Genomic DNA, 16,197 nt, shown 5'->3' with positions numbered 1-16,197 from the left:
GTTAATCTCAGCAATATTGCCCAGCCAAGTATTCCTGACAATTCCTTCCAGATCGTTTATTAGTGAACGCAAGCTCAAATCAAGTTGAAGATTCTGAAGACAAACTCCTGATTGAATCAGATGTGATAGATATAACTAAATGTAAAGAAGAAACTTCACTGAGGGGCAGATATAACGAAGCAACCACATTGGATAATCAGAATATTATGAAGGAGTTTGAGGCTCAAATACTAAAGCCCCAAGAGAAAAGATTTCGAGCATGTCAAAACCAGCAGGTTGTTTGTAGTGAAGAATTGTCAAGTGAAACGAAGAATACTTCTGATCAGATGAATACTTCATCTGATTCTCTAAAGTTCAATAAAGGAAATGTGTTTTTACTGGATGCCACAAAAGAAGGAAATGTGGGCCGCTTTCTTAATGTGAGTATATGGGCTTTTTTCCTGTGCTTCCTAACAAAACTAAAAGGAAAATATGAATAACAAATTCTAATGCCAGACTACGAGGATTAAGATGTCAGTTTTTTCCACTTGTATGACCTTGGGCAAGATATTTAACCTCATACCTTATTTCTGACCTCTATAATATTGAGGTGATAATAATTGACTCATAGGATTAAGTAAATTATTTATATTGTATATAGTGCTTAAACAGTAGCTAGTACATAGTAAACATTTGCTTAAGAAAATGATATAAATGGTATGTAAGAAAATTATTTGCATTTATTGAAAGATTTTCAAGATTTGTTATTTCCAAAAAAAGTCACAGTGGGGCTCATAGAATAAATTTCTCTTTTGAGTCTTATATAATATAATAGATCTTATTCAGAGATGCCTCTAATAGTTCAAAAAAATCATTTGGAGGTATTTATGTTTTATTTATTTACCTTCAGTAAGTTTTGAGTGATTTAGTGGCTTAGTGTAGAAAACCAGTACATTTATCAGAATATTGCATTTAACTATTCTATTCCTAAACCATATTCGTTCTCTGTTTGTGTGTGTGTTTGGGAAATATTTAATAAGATTTATTTTCATTTATATAGAGAAATACTTATATGAGTCCTCTGATTATTAAGGTTAATTGACATTTAAGACTCCTGTTATCTTCATGATAAGAGGTATAATTTGTATTATTGATCATATCTCCTGTGTAAGGTGCATTTGGCATACCTTGTGGCCTTCCCATTAGACTTTTACCCTATCTTGCTTCCAACCATCAGACATGATTATCAAAGAATGTATGTTCTCAGGAATCCTATAGAGAAAAAAAATCCCTTTCAACCTCTGGTCCCATTGTTTGTATCGTCTCTCTTGTCTTTGGCAAACTGGACCATGCGGAAGCCCTAAACTGTCTGTTTGAGAGCTGAGCCAGGCCCTCCTGTAAGCCTCCCTGATCTCTGAGCTCCACTTTGTCTTTTATCATATCTGAGAGTGAAGAGGAGTTATGGAATGAGGAAAAGGACTTTGAGCTCTTCCATACAACCTTTGGAAAGGTCCACTCTATCACACTGACCCCTGGATAAAGCCTTAATTACTCTCTTTGATCTGTATCTGAGCTCCTCTTCTTCCCTGTGTGGTGGAATTAGTGGGATGGGCAGCTTTAACTTTTCCATTAAAATAAAGATGAAGGAAGGGAAGCCTGAATGATACATGATTATCAAAAGCATTCCCTTTGACACCTTGAAAGTAAGCTCAGTGTCTCTTAAAATGTAACTTTTGAATGGTTTAAAATTTATGTGCAGTGATAATTTTATATGTAATTCAGCTGTCATGAGAAGAAAAAAATAGTCTTAAGTTAGAAAATCTTTAAAAACAAAGAGGTTTGTTTTTAAAACAAACATTCGTGCTAGGTGAATCTGCTAATTTGACTTACTTCTTTTTTTTCTAATCAGAAGACTACTTGGTTAGCAGAGAATAGAATCCTGTCTTCCCTTCCTCTGTTCCCCAACTTCCGTTCTGTATTCTACTTTGATTACTTCTATACTGTTGCCAATCATGTCAGGAGATCCATTAAAGAAGGATTCTGAGCAAAAGACTGTTACTGCTTTATTTCCCATTAGTTACATTGAGTGGTGGCTGCACCAGCACAATTGGTTTGGTTTCACCTCTCCCAATCAGCACATCAGCCAGGTCCCTGTCTTTGTAGGAGTTAAAAAACAAGTTCTTTCCCTCCCGCTCTCCCTCCCTCCCTTCCTTCTTTCCTCTCTCTCCATCTTTTTCATTTAATTTTTCTACCTAGATAATACATTTACATGATTTAAAAATTGAAATAAAATAATAAGCCATGCAAAATATAAACATACATTGAACAGAATTCTGTTTCAAGGTAGCTCTAAGCCTACCAAGTAAGCACCATGAATAAAGGTCATAGGCTCCAATTAAAAAATGTTATGAACAGGAAGTTATTATCATTGAAATTAAATGCTGGTCCACATGCTCAAGGAATATTGTGATTTCATTTTTTCATGAATCTGGCAATAGATGAATGTGTGGAGATGGCAGCTGGTGGGCAATAGAACAATATTAGAATGGTGGTAATAGGAGGAAATAGCATTATCATGTGTAGAGGCCTTGAAACAAGTAAATAATGGTTAATGTTCAGCAGAAAAATAAGTTACTTACGCACATCCCCTTTTCCAAAGGGCCTGTTTTGATTATGATGTAAAACTCAGTTTCTATGTAGTCTTCATATTAAACTCCTTTGTTATAAAAAGACACATACCTTGAGAAGTACTACTGTATTTTTCAGACTATAAGACGCACCTTTCCTCCACCAAATTTGGGAGGAATAATGGCTGTTAATGCTGCTGTTGAGTTCTGTTTACATTTACATTGGTGAAATATTGTTATTTATGTTATTAAATATTTTACCACATTTTTTGCTTCAAATTTTTTTTCTAGTTTCCTCTAAAAGCTAGGTGCATCTTATGATCTGAAAAGTATGGTATACCCCCATTCACCCTGCCCCCACTCACCTATAGTAAAATAATTTTTACTTTCTTGTGTATTCTTAATAGTGTTTCTTTATTCAAATACAGGTAAATATAAATATGTGTTCTTACATAAAGGACAGCATATTGTAATCACTGTCCCATACCGTGTTTTTTAAATTAACGATATACCTTGGAGATCTTTCCATATCTGGACACAGAGAGAGCTACTAATTTTTTTGTTTGTTTTTATTTACAGATGCATAGAATGCTGTTGTGTTGATAATACCACAGTTTATTTAGCCAATTCTCTTTAGATACTTTTAGTTTGTTTCCATGCTTTTACTGTTAAAAACAATGCTCAGTGCTCAAAACAATGCTCAATCTTACACATAGATACATGTGCAGATGTATCTGTAGAATACATTATCAGATATGAGATTGCTGAATCAACAGATAAATGCATTTATATTAATCTTGATAGATTATCATTTATAGAGGTTTATAGCATTTTGCATTTCTACCAGCAAAATGTTAAGAGTGTCAGAACAGGCTTTTCTGAATGAATTACTATTAACAGGACTGTAGTAAGCTATGATATTTTACATATTAGTCAACAAAAAAAAGAGAAAGAAAAAAAAGTCAGCTATGTTGGAAACAGTGGTATTCTAATTCTTCAAGGAATAAGACATCAAACTTTATGCTATTTCTAACCTCTTTTTTTTTTTTAACAGCATAGTTGTTACCCAAATCTTTTGGTACAGAATGTTTTTGTAGAAACACACGACAGGAATTTTCCATTGGTGGCATTCTTCACCAACAGGTTTGAAATTTTTTGTGGTTTAATTTTGAAATTGTGACTTTAAAAATGGCAATAGGAGACAAAAAGAAACTAGACAAAGGGGACAGGATGGGAGCAACAGAAAGGAAAAATATGAAAATATATGTGCTATAGCCCCTAATATCTGGTATCCCAGAATATTCAGTTATCCAAACTGTTTCTATTGAACCAGATTTTAAAGAGCTGAAATTTCAATTTTTATTTTCTCTTAGAATCAATACCTGAAAGAGCTAAGAATGGCAGTTCTCACTCAATTCAGTTCAGGGGATAAATGATGCAGACTGCTACAAATTCATGAAGTCAGAACTATCCCCATTAACCACACTGCAGGCCTCATCACATCACTGGTTTCCATTATTCGCAAAATACACTTCCTTCCTCGAGGATATTGACAGATTTTTTCTAACTCAGGATCTTAGTAGATTGAAAATAAAAGTCAAATGATTATTTTTTTAATGAAAGAGCACTCTTACTTGGTGGTTGTCAGAGAATAAACCGCATTTTTAAGGATAGTTAATGATGTTAATATGAAAATTGATATAATCAATTTGGTTCATTCAGGGTAATTTATCATTATTTTTTAATTTCTACTTTCTAGGTATGTGAAAGCAAGAACAGAACTAACGTGGGATTATGGTTATGAAGCTGGGACTGTGCCTGATAAAGAAATCCTCTGCCAATGTGGGGTTAATAAATGTAGAAAAAAAATATTATAAACCTGTAGCTGATGCCTGTTCATGAAATTAGCTTATAAAGCTGAAATTAGAGCCATGCAAAAGAATACCCAGTTATCAGTGGAATTTAGTTGGTGACCATCAAGAGAATTCCTCTCAATGTGTCCTTGTCAGGGGGTTCATTTGTGTGACTTAGAAATGCTAGGAACAAAATAAGAACATTTTCATATGCATTTGGTATCTATTTTTACCACTATTTGACTTTACATATGTAGGATGGAAGTGTATATTTTAAATACTTAAAATGAAATACTACTATACAATTTGTAACTTGCTTGTAAATTATATATGAAGAGAAACCAATGTCACATAGAATTCAGTTCTTGTTTTTATTGTCTTTGAGTTCATGGACCCAAATGGCCACATTTCACAGCTTTACCTACAAAATTTACTTATGTTTAATTCCTGGCAAATAATTTACCATTATGAGGCATAAGGTGGGCTCAGAGTGAGAAATATAGCTCCATGAAGTATCATCCTGTGAAACTGAGTGAGAAAGGGTGAGAAGCTCTTCTGTAGGGATAATTTTGGCAAACTCTTTGAGGTGAAGCTACTTTCCCACAGATTCTCTTTACTCTTTCAATATAAACACAGACAGGAAAAGAGGGAATAGAAGAAACCTGGAGGAGTTGGAAGATTTTTGTTGTGGAATAGAGCCTCAAGAAAAGGAAACCTGGAAACTAGTCAGACTTGTTTATTTAGGCCAAAAGGGATTATGTTGAGCAAAAATTTCATTAGAAAAAAAAAAAACTGAGCTGAAAAGTTTGATATATCTACTTGGATTCTGCTGGGTATGATGTGCAGATTGTTTTTCTAGAGAAAAAGGGAAGTAGTTACTTTTGTATGGATTACTTAGCCCTGATCATTTATCTGTTGGAAAGGGGGATGGCAACCTCCAAGGGTCAAAACTACTTTTATTCTTAACACTTATATTTGGCTGCCAGGAACTTCTCCCCTTGGAACTAGAATGGGAATACTAGCTCAAAATGGAATAATTAAAAGTAGTTCTCATTTTTGAGAGATTATATGTTTATTTTTTTTTCCTGAATCTGATTCTGGTTTTAGTCTGGTTTTCTTTTAAAGCTCATTCAAAGGTTAGACCCATTTCAACTTTTTAAAGATTTTATATATTTATTTTTAGAGAAAGGGGAAGGGAGGGAGAAAAAGAGACAGGGAGAAACATTGATGTGAGAGAGAGACATCAGTCAGTTGCCTCTCATATGGGGACCAAACTTGCAACCCAGGCATGTGCCTCCACTGAGAATCAAATCAGTGACCTTTTGCTTTGTGGGACAACACCTAACCAACTGAGCCACACTAGGGAGGGCAAACCCAATTTAATTTTTTAAAAATATTGAACTAGGTGACAATTTAACTTGAAAATGTTTTAGAGAGTGGGAAACTAAAGAACTAGAAAAAGGAGCAAGAAATTATAACCCAACAGCGTGTAGTCAGATAAGGAAAGTTGAGAAGTCCATTCACAGTAAAGATGCAGAGATTTTAGGTGGTGCACTAAAATAAAGTGAGGACACTTGATCAATATGGGAAATCTTGTGCAGAAATCCTCATGTCTTGATCTGCTTCAGTCTGTATTGGTTCACAGCTATCATCTTCCATTAGTGTCCTAGAGATTCCCTTTGTCTCTCTTGTGTCAGATGTTTCCAGTTAAATCCCCTTATTTCCCTTTTCCTCGGTGTACTTCCACATATTGGTGAAGCATATCCTTCAATATGTTTTGAAAAGAAAAAATGAGGTAAATATTTTGAGACCTTGCATGTTTGAAAATGTACCCTTACACTTGGTTCCTGTTTTGGCAGAGTATAGAATTCTTGAGTAGTCTCCATTCCCAATTTTGAAGGCATCTGTTAAGCTTTCAGAGTTGCTGCCAGGACATATGAAAACCTCCTTACTTTGACATCCAGGGTGACTATTGGAAGTCAGATGCCATTTTGATCTTTTTGTATACAAAACTACTTTTTATCACTATTGAAGTTAGTTCCATTACTTTATCCCAATATTCTGTTCCTAGTAAGGGTCCATTTTCATCCCTTTTACTGGGTAATTGGTGGGATCTTTCAATCTTTCAAACTTTGTCCTTCAGTTTAGGGAAATTTTTTTGAACTATTTCTTTAATGATTGCTCATCTGCTCTCATTCTAGAATTCCTGTTTTCCAGATGGTAAATGTCCAAATTGGTTCTCTGATTTCCTTTTCTTTCAGTTTCCAGCTCTGTCTTCTAGCTGTACTTTCTAAATTACCTTAACTTAATCGTCTAATTTGACTGTTTTAGTTTTTTGATCTCAGATTTTTAATTTCCATAAACACATACACACATGTATATTTTCTCCCTGTATATTCTGTGATCTCTGAGTTTCATTTTTTTGTTTTCCCTGTATGTTTCATCTGGTCTTTGATTTTTGTGTTGTAGGCTTTCCTCAGTGATCGTGGTAGTCTACTCCTGCTTAAGAATAGAATACTAAAATCCTGAAATTACAAACTGAGAGTGGTGGAAGGTGTTTTTCAATTGCTTCACCACGACCTACATGAACTATTTGTTTTCCAACTCAGTCTCTTTAAGACTTAATGTGATACAGGCATAATTCTAAAATATTACAGTTTGGTAATATCACAGTAATGAAATGAGTATTACAGTAAATTAAGTGGTAATCTTTTTGCTGATGGAGCATCTTTTAGTTTGGAAAAAACAACACCTGTGAAGTGAAATAAAGCTAAGCACAATAAAATGAGGTATGCCTGTAACTCTTCTACTCACCTGCTTAAAATGCAAAAATACTTGGCTGTAAGAGTCCATTCTTTTTTTTAAATCTTTTAAAAGATTTTATTTATTTATTTTTAGAGAGGGAAGGGAGGGAGAAAGAAAGAGAGAGAGAGAGAAACATCAGTGTGCGGTTGCTGGGGGCCATGGCCTGCAACCCAGGCATGTGTCCTGACTGGGAATCGAACCTGTGACACTTTGGTTCGCAGCCTGCACTCAATCCTTAGCCAGGGCTAAGAATCCATTCTTTTCTCCTGTTTTGCAGCCCTGCACTTTTGCTTCTGTAATCCATTTATGTATTTATGTAATCCATTTATGTATTTATGTATTTGTCAAGACTATCCAAGTCATCTTTTTAAATATTCTTTTTCTTTTCTGCTGTCCCCAACTTGCTTCCTTTCCTTTTGAAAATTCGCTCAAACTGCAGGACCTCTAGAAGCTTCCTTCCTCCTCACCCGAGGATATTTTATTACTGACTTTAGAAAGAGGATAGAGGGAGGGAGGAAGAGAGAGAACCTACTATTGATTGCTTCACGTGGGTGCCCGAGATTGAATGGCAACCCAAGGATAGAACCTGCAAACTTTGGTGTACAGATGCCCCAAGCAACTGAGCCATGTGGCCAGGGTGAGAACTTTTAGTTCCTCAGGCAACCACCATTATGTGTTACTTTTCCAGAACGACTTACTTTGCAAGTGTAATTATATGCATTTATGGTTTTTTTCTGTATATATACTTATCATGTACTGAAAACCTTGTATGGTGCTGTGTACCCCATGGGTGTGAAATAAAGGCTTGCGAAAGGCAACTGGAATTACGGTTGGTTAATTCTGCATCCGTTTATGACACGCAGGCCAAACTCGATATAATACAATTTTTTTAAAGAAACGGCACCTCTCAGAAAAGCAGTCATTTCTCCAAGAACACGGGGGCTTTGGCTACCTTGCAAAGGGGGATGGGGAAGCAGGATGGTGAGCTCCTGGCAGGTTAAAAAAGTAATTAAATTCAGACTCGGAGCTGGAGAAGATGCGAGCTCCTGTTTGGCAGAGAACGCCATCTGCAAAATCGACACCGCGTTTCTTCTCGCAGGGGACTTTCCGCTGAGCAGGGGAAATCAGCCTCGCGGGTTGTAAGAAAACCAAAAGGCTGCTGCCAAACTTCCGGAAGCGCGAGCGCAGCGCTCAGCCGTTGGACGGCGGGGAGCACAGCCATGGACCCAGCGCCCCTGGCCTCGCCTGAGTTGGCCTCTAAAGCCAGCTCGTCCGAGGCGCGAGACCCACTCTCCCCGACAGGTGAGTACAGTGCAGCTCTGGTGGGGCTGAGGGCTGGTGGGGTCCGGGAAAGACAGGTTTGGCCTAGGACCTTCTCACACTGGTCGTGACCCTTTGGAGCGCTGGGCCCCAATACCGGAGCCGCCAAGCCGCGTGGATGGACTTTGCTCAGCAGCTGTGTGCCCCTCCTCCCCGAGGAGTTCGCTCCACGGAGTTGACTTCCAGTGGCCCTGCGGCAATTCCACAGTGGCCAGTGTAACTTCTGTTTACTTCTCCCCCTGCTGATGGGACAGCCCATTGTTACTGTCCTTTTCTATTAAGGAGTTTGGCATCAAAAAACTGATGTGAACTCCAGTGGGTTTTGTCTCCATGCGCAGCCCCTCCCACCTGAGAAGTGCCTGGAAGAAGTGGTCCGCTAGATCTCCGGAAGCAATTTAGAAAGTTTCCCTAGAGAATGTGACTTTCTGGAATCATATCCTCTTCTGCATTTAGTAGTCAAGTCCTTAACAGCTCTCTCCATGAGTGAGGCAACAACCTTCAGAGTGGGCTCCTTCCCTTCACTTAAAACAGGCATACAGTTCGTACCATGACCTAAGTTCTGGACTAAGAGCTGGGGATACAGAGATGAGTTATGCAGACGCTGCCCTACAGAATCTAGGGCATATGACCTGGTTGCATATGACGAAGTGGCATATGACCTGGTAAGAACCACAGAGGCACACCCTTGCTGGTGTGGTTCAGTGAACTGAGTGCTGGCCTGTGAATCAAAAGGTCAGCAGTTTGATTTTCAGTCTAGGGTACATGCCTGGGTTGTGGGCCAGGTCCCCATTTGGGGGCTCATGAGAGGCAACAACACATTGATCTTTCACTACCTTTATCCCTTCCCCACTTTAAAAATAAATAAATAAAATCTTAAAAACAAACCACATAGGCACAAGCGAGGGACTTGTAACTCAGCCTGTGTTCACAGAAAGTTTTCTTGGAGGTAAGGACATGAAACTTAGTTTTAAAGGGCAAGTCAGTGTAGAAGGGTTTAAAGGGTATTCCAGACAGGTGATGACAAGAATAAAGGCATCAGCCACAAAACATCATATGTGGCAACCAGAAGTCAAACAGGTGAATATTTCATTCAGCTAGTATATGTATGCAGTGCAAGATGAGGAGTTACTGGAGATGATGTTCCATTCTGACCTTTTCCCCAAACTCATAACCAACTTTATCAACTACTGGAACTGTTTCCCTGCAATACCCACATACTCTAAATTTGTTCAACCAGCCTCCCCCATTCCATTCACCCAGTTACTCAGGCCATAAACCTCTCTTTCCTTCTGTCTTCAGAATATACCTCAAATCACACTGCCTCTCATCACCTTCATTACTACCCCAAGCCACCATTACTTCCTGCCTGAACATGGGTCTCCTGGTTTCTACTCTAGCATCTCATACAAACAGGCCTGTACAGTAGCCAAAATGATCTTTAAAAATCAGAAAGTGAATGCAGTTTTCCTACTCAAAGCCTTCCAATAGTCTCTCATTACTTTTAAAATAATCTCTTACTGTGTACCCCATATACAGTGTACCCTGTGTCCTGATCTGATCCAACCTCTGCCCATCATGATGACTCTGCCACACCTCATTGCCTTGTGGGTCCTCTAAGCTCCCTAACTTGTCCTTGCCTCAGGGTCTTTGCATCCTATTTTTCACTTCTCTACCATATTCAAGTCTCTGCTCAAATATATCATCCACAGCCCTGTCTGCCTATCCTATTTTTTTAAAAGAGCACCACACCCCACCACTAGCCCTTATTACTCTATTTCCTTCCTGTGCACCTTAGTTCTTCCCAAAATACTTGAAAAAAACCCCTGAAGTTTGGGTGTTAATTGTCTCTACTTCCAAATTTAAGGCCCATGGAAGTTGAAACTCTCATCCTATTCTTCACTTTATTTCTAGTGCATAGGAGGTTCTCATTAAGTCTTTGTTGAAGGGATGAATGGGCTTGTACATACCACTAATGAGCTTGGCTTCTATTTTATAGATGATTGAGAGGGTCTTTATCAGGAGACAAACATGGGCAGATGTACATTTTAGATAGATCTCTCAGGCAACAACATGAAGAATGGATTAGAGTCATGACAGAGAATGCAGAAGTTGGGAGATGAGATTATTAGAATGGACCAGGTGAAAGATAATGAGAGCAGGCCAGTCCACCTTCCACACTGCAGTCAGAACTCTTTCTCTTAAACACAAATGTGGGCACACTCATACACATACATATATGCATATACACACACACATGTGCCTGTACACAGGCCAAGGTACTTTGTGTGTTAATTAGGACTTGTTGGCTGCAAATAATACAGAAACAATTTGATATAATTTAAGTAAAAGGGATGCTTGTTGCTAGGAAGCAGGGAGACCAGACTCAAACCCTAGGAGTATGGATGCTGTATCATTTTGCAGAACTGGCTTGTGGAACAGGCTAAGGACTAGGACCTGAGAAGCCATCATAAACGTTGACAGCACTCTCTTATCTCTGCATCTCTTAGCATATCTGCTTTGTTCGTTTTCTTTGGTCCAGTTTTTCTGATAATGGAATAGAAGATGGCTACCTTCACAGCTTCCCAGTTTTTACATCTCCTTTAAGAAACCAGCCCAATCTGAACTAAAATCTATTCTGAATTCTGTATATGTGGGAGATGAGCAGGTAGGTTCTCTGGGACTGTCAGCTGTGCCTAGGGATCTGGAGTCGCATAGTACAAACATGCCTGCCGGCGTCATCCCTGTGTGTGACTGTGAGCTAGACCGGTACCCTAAAGAAATTCACTGAACATCCTACTCCTTGGGTGTCCACTCCTTGCCTCCAACAACACATTTTTTCCTGTTTATACATTCTAAAGCTGTTCCCAGTAATGCATTCTGACTATCCCAAATACATATTTAGTCATACTTCTCCTACAGTTATATCAAGTCATGTCATCAAGAAACAATGTGATAGAGCCATTTATTTTCCAAGGTCATTACCAAGTTTCTAGGTATTGTCTACTCCTCTTCTGTTTTGGTCTTCATCCAATTGAAGTATGTTGTCAGTGGGTTCTGTAATAAAAGCTGACTTATCCTACACATCTGATATATAATGAAAGAACTAAGATAGTAAACTGTTATAAAAACTATTGATCATAGGAGAAAAAAAGGAAGAAATTTCCAGGTCAGCACCATGAATTGGTTGCCAGTCCACAACACAGACCATACTCTCCTGGAAGAGGATTATAAATGGAAATACAATTTTAGTGAATTCATCAGTTTCACTCATTTCTTTAGTGGTAGAATGAATGGTTACCCCAGATTCTGTCTTCTGGATGGATTGCCCTTGTCTGGTGGGCTTTAGACTATCTCTGGGAAAAAGAGCATTGGGAAGACACCTCTGACATCCCTGCAAAGGCCATGGTTTTAGAAATCCCTTTCAGAATGGAGCTGGGCCTGAGAGACCAAGATTCAATGTGCTAATTTGAGTAGTCATAGTTCATGTTTTGCTGGCTTATAACTTTTCTGTGACTTCATTCTGTAGAACCTTTCTTGGCTACCAGTTTCATTTTTGAGAATTCTTGTCAGGTCAGTCTCTGTGAGCCCTCAAGCCTGCTACACCCAGTAGAAGGACCCTGGGAAGCTGATCTTCCTTGTTCTTAGTATCAGCTACTGATGGAAACCAACGGACTCTTCCTCAAAATGTTCCAGCCCTCATGATACATGTCTGAGTCTATATATAGTTCCCGAGTTCAGATGCTGAGGGATGTCAGATTACAGAAATGTATTTGGTCCATGAGTTCCAGGTAATACGTAATAAACATTTAGATAGTGAGGGATACCAGTCTATGTAAAACCTCTATTGTGACTTCCCCAACTGCACAGAGTTATGTGAATTCTCCCATCCAGAAGAATATACAAGTTAGAAGAGCCAAGATCTAGGAAATTCAGATGAGGGGATGTTTTACCAGGAAAAAGCCATTAGGGGGAGCCTGTGTGTCGTACCTTAGGTTTCTGTCCATCAGCATTGCGAACAGGTCACAGCACAATGTTGTCACCACCATTGTATTCCCAGGTACCAAGACCCAAGGAACCTGTGAACTTGGGAGTATAGCTCAGACAGGCACAGAGCCCCCAAAGCAAGCACAGGGGGCCATGCTTGTTATTAGAGGCTGACAGCTCAGCCTCATGCCACACACCTATCTGAAGGTTCGGCTTTGCACAGGAAAGGGTAACTAATTGTGGAAAAATGTCTAGCTCTTGTACAACAAGGGGTGTTGCATATTCTGTTAAGCATTATCATATTGTTTTATTAGGGGATTTTAGTTCTAGTAATTTAAATGTCTGACACTTTTTTTAGCCCATGCTTTATAGATTTTAATGAGTGTTTTTAAAAATAATACAGTATTCTATCAAAGTAGACTTTGGGCCTGAGGTGAATAAAATATTGGGATTTTTTTCATATTTTCATCCTAGGATGAGGGCATTGTGTTATCAAATTTAAAATATATTCTAAAGTTTTAAAAATTTTAAAGCGTGGTATTGTTGGAGAAAATGACAGGTCAATGAAACAAAACAGAAGTACAGGAACAAGTCCAAATGTATATAATAATTAAATATATGAAAAGGAGATTTTAAGTCAGTGGTTAAGTTAGTGGTTAACCATTATGAAAATAAATTAGCGCTCTATATCATTCTTTACAATAAAATTAATTTCATATTAATATTTTAATGTAAAATAAAATTCTAGTGTATAATAGAGGTGTTTTCTAAGTTATGTCCTCCTCACTCAGGAGTATAAACTATAAAATAAAAGTTTATATAATTTCATCAAATTAAAACATTTAAACATTCTATGTATCAAACATTATGAACAAAGTTAAAAGACCACACATGTGACTAACAAAAAGTTAATATCCTGAGTACATGATAAATCAATAAGAAAATAATGAATAACCCAACACACACACAAAAAATAGGCTAAGGACATCAGTGCCAGAGAAGAAATCAGTGCTACCCTATGGTATATTGAATTCATAATTATAAATTATGATCCACTTCTCTCTGTACTTTGTATTCTTTCTTTTTTTTTCCCAAAGATTTTATTTATTTACCTTTAAAGGGGAAGGGAAGGAGAGAGGGAGAGAAACATCAATATATGGTTGCCTTTCATGCACCCTGGGCTGGGTAATGGCCTGCAACCCAAGCATGTGCCCTGACTGGGAATTGAACCTTAACTCTTTGGTTCACAGGCCCGCGCTCAGTCCACTGAACTATACCAGCCAGGGTTGTGTTCTTTCTTTTGATGTGGTCATCTAATCTTCTGTCCTAGCTGTGCCTTTGTATGGTTTTAAATCAGGTAAGCAGATATCCCCTCATTTCTTTTTCAAAGTTTTCTTCAATGTCCATGCCCATTTATTCTTACAAATAATCTTTTTTTCCAAGTTCTTTAAAGTAAGCTTCTTGGGAGTTAAGTTGAAATGACGTTAAACCTAAAACTTATTTGGGGTAGAATTGACAGCATTATAATGTTCAGCCTTCCTATCCAGGAGCACAATTTTTCCATATATTGAAACTGAGCTTAAAACAACTCATTCATCATGTTATTCCCCTACTCAAATCTTTCCTGGCAGCCTTTCACCACCCGTTTTTCAAATTCTTTTCCAGCTTACTTAGCACAGGCTCTTATTTTCAGACCAGTTAGTTTTATGTCTTCCAGTCAGAACTCTCTCTTGGCTTTTTCTTACGTCACTGCTCCTGTCTGCAAAATCCCTTCCATCCTCAAGCCTGCCTCTAGGTTGTACCTGCTGAAGGCACATGTCCATCCCACAAAGAGCACTCCTTCCCCTATATCCATAGTATTTCCAACTCAGAAGTTATATTATTTCGCAGTATTTATTCTGTTAATTTCCTAATTGGTTTTTGGTCTCCTGTTTATTTTGTAACCTTCTGGCAGACAGTTCTGTTTCATATTTCTTTATATCCTTGCCTGTACTATTTGGTACAGAACCCACTCAGCGTATATGGCTATTGAGTACTTAAAATGTGACTTATCAAATTGAGATGTGTAAACACAAAATATACTGGGTTTCAAGACAAAGTACAAAAGAATGAATTAATTTTTATATTGATTAAATATTGAAAGGATAATATATTGGATATAGTTGGTTGAATTAAATTAATTTCACCTATATCTTTTTTTGCTTTTTTAAATGAGGCTCTTTGAAAATTTTCAGCTACCCCCAAGACTCACGTTTCTGACTTGAATTATGTTTTGGGAAACAGAAATGAATAAAAGAAGAAACTCATCGTTATGGGAAATAAATGCTAAGCTCCAAAGTGGACTCTTCTGACTTTGTGAAATGAAAGATCTAATATAAGGGAGATCAACATATCTAACACTTCTGAATTACAAAAAAGGACTTTTAGGAACCGCTTAAGTGATTAACCTCATCTAAATTTAAATTTTTCACCATTAAATGGGTAAAATCTTTGTTTCAAAACTAAAATTAAATTGTTTTCTAGTTAAGAAAACCACATGAATAAGAGGATGAACATTGGAAAGGGCAGAAAAATGTTAAATGGATACTTACAGCCAAGTTCATAGCTAACTCATAGGTTACAGAAAGTTACCGCTAAGTGACAGGCCAGGTAGGATATTGCAGACAGCTGGCTTTTGCTTTCCTCTCTGCCTACTCCCTTTTTTTCATAGTTTTCCTATTAATTTTTTTCTTTCTTTTATTCCTCTCTTTTTAAAAAAATAAAATAAATTTTCATCTTTATGTATCTTTCTCTCCTAACTTATTATAATGCTAGATTAAAACATATCTAAATTAAAGTATATTGCTCATTTACTTTTTTAATTCACCCAAAATTTATTTTTGAATATCATATGACATTGTAAGAAATTTTTTTTACAGGTAGCCAACTATTTCTTGAGTACACCATTGTTTTCTTCTTGATTTGTAATGACAATAGTAATTATTGAGAGCTTTTTATGGACAAAGCAATGTTTTGAAAGCTTTGTCTTTAAATTCCTGTTTGTGATTCTTTAATAAAGGTTTTCTTCATGTTTTGACATTTAAAATGAATTCTTTAATGTTTTCTTAATTAAGCTATTAAAAAATAACCATATAACTTAATTTTCCACTTGGGTCTCAATTTCTTTTTTCCTGAGAGTTGAAAATCATAAAAACAAGTGCCTTCCTTCTACTTTAACACTAGTGGAGGTGTTATTGAGACCAAGAAAACCACTTTTCCATTTCTCATCAGGGGTGTTTCTTATAGGTGTCTTCCAGGTTGCAGAAAAGATGGAAAAAAGGACATGTGCACTTTGCCCCAAAGACCTCGAGTGTAGTGTCCTGTATTTCGCACGATCAGAGAACATAGCTGCTCACGAAAATTGTTTGGTAAGTTACTTGAAAACACATGAGCCCTGACTGGTGTGGCTCAGTGGATTGAGTGCTGGCCTGTGAACCAAAGGGTTGCTGGTTCAATTCCCAGTCAAGGCACATACCTGGTTTGATGGTCAGTTCCCAGTAGGGGGCACATGAGAGGCAACCACACACTGATATTTCTCTCTCTCTCTTTCTCCCTCCCCTCCACTCTCTCTAAAAATAAATAAATAAAAT

General features: G+C 37.5%; 1 protein-coding gene across 12 annotated transcripts in view; it reads left to right on the top strand.

The window, feature by feature from the left end:
- The window catches only part of LOC123807501 (histone-lysine N-methyltransferase SETDB2-like), a 125,795-nt gene that overhangs the window by 63,698 nt on the left and 45,900 nt on the right, over positions 1-16,197 (top strand). For 8 of the 12 annotated variants that reach the window (XR_006783658.1, XR_006783657.1, XM_045821409.1 and 5 more), the window contains 4 exons: positions 52-419; positions 3,661-3,749; positions 8,364-8,566; positions 15,854-15,975. Coding sequence is in view for 9 of the 12 variants with exons in the window: in XM_045821409.1 (XP_045677365.1) it covers positions 52-419; positions 3,661-3,749; positions 8,364-8,566; positions 15,854-15,975 (782 nt within the window). In the remaining 3 variants the exon portion in view is untranslated. Of the gene's footprint in view, positions 1-51; positions 420-3,660; positions 3,750-4,365; positions 5,688-8,363; positions 8,567-13,818; positions 13,926-15,853; positions 15,976-16,197 lie in introns of those variants that run through there. The other 4 variants (XR_006783659.1, XM_045821416.1, XM_045821415.1 and 1 more) reach the window with 4 other exon arrangements.

This window comes from Phyllostomus hastatus, unplaced genomic scaffold (genome assembly GCF_019186645.2).
Source record: "Phyllostomus hastatus isolate PE091 unplaced genomic scaffold, TTU_PhHast_1.1 phas_scaffold_46, whole genome shotgun sequence".
In the NCBI taxonomy this organism is placed as follows: Eukaryota; Metazoa; Chordata; class Mammalia; order Chiroptera; family Phyllostomidae; genus Phyllostomus; species Phyllostomus hastatus.
This window is presented reverse-complemented; position numbering and strand designations above follow the sequence as displayed.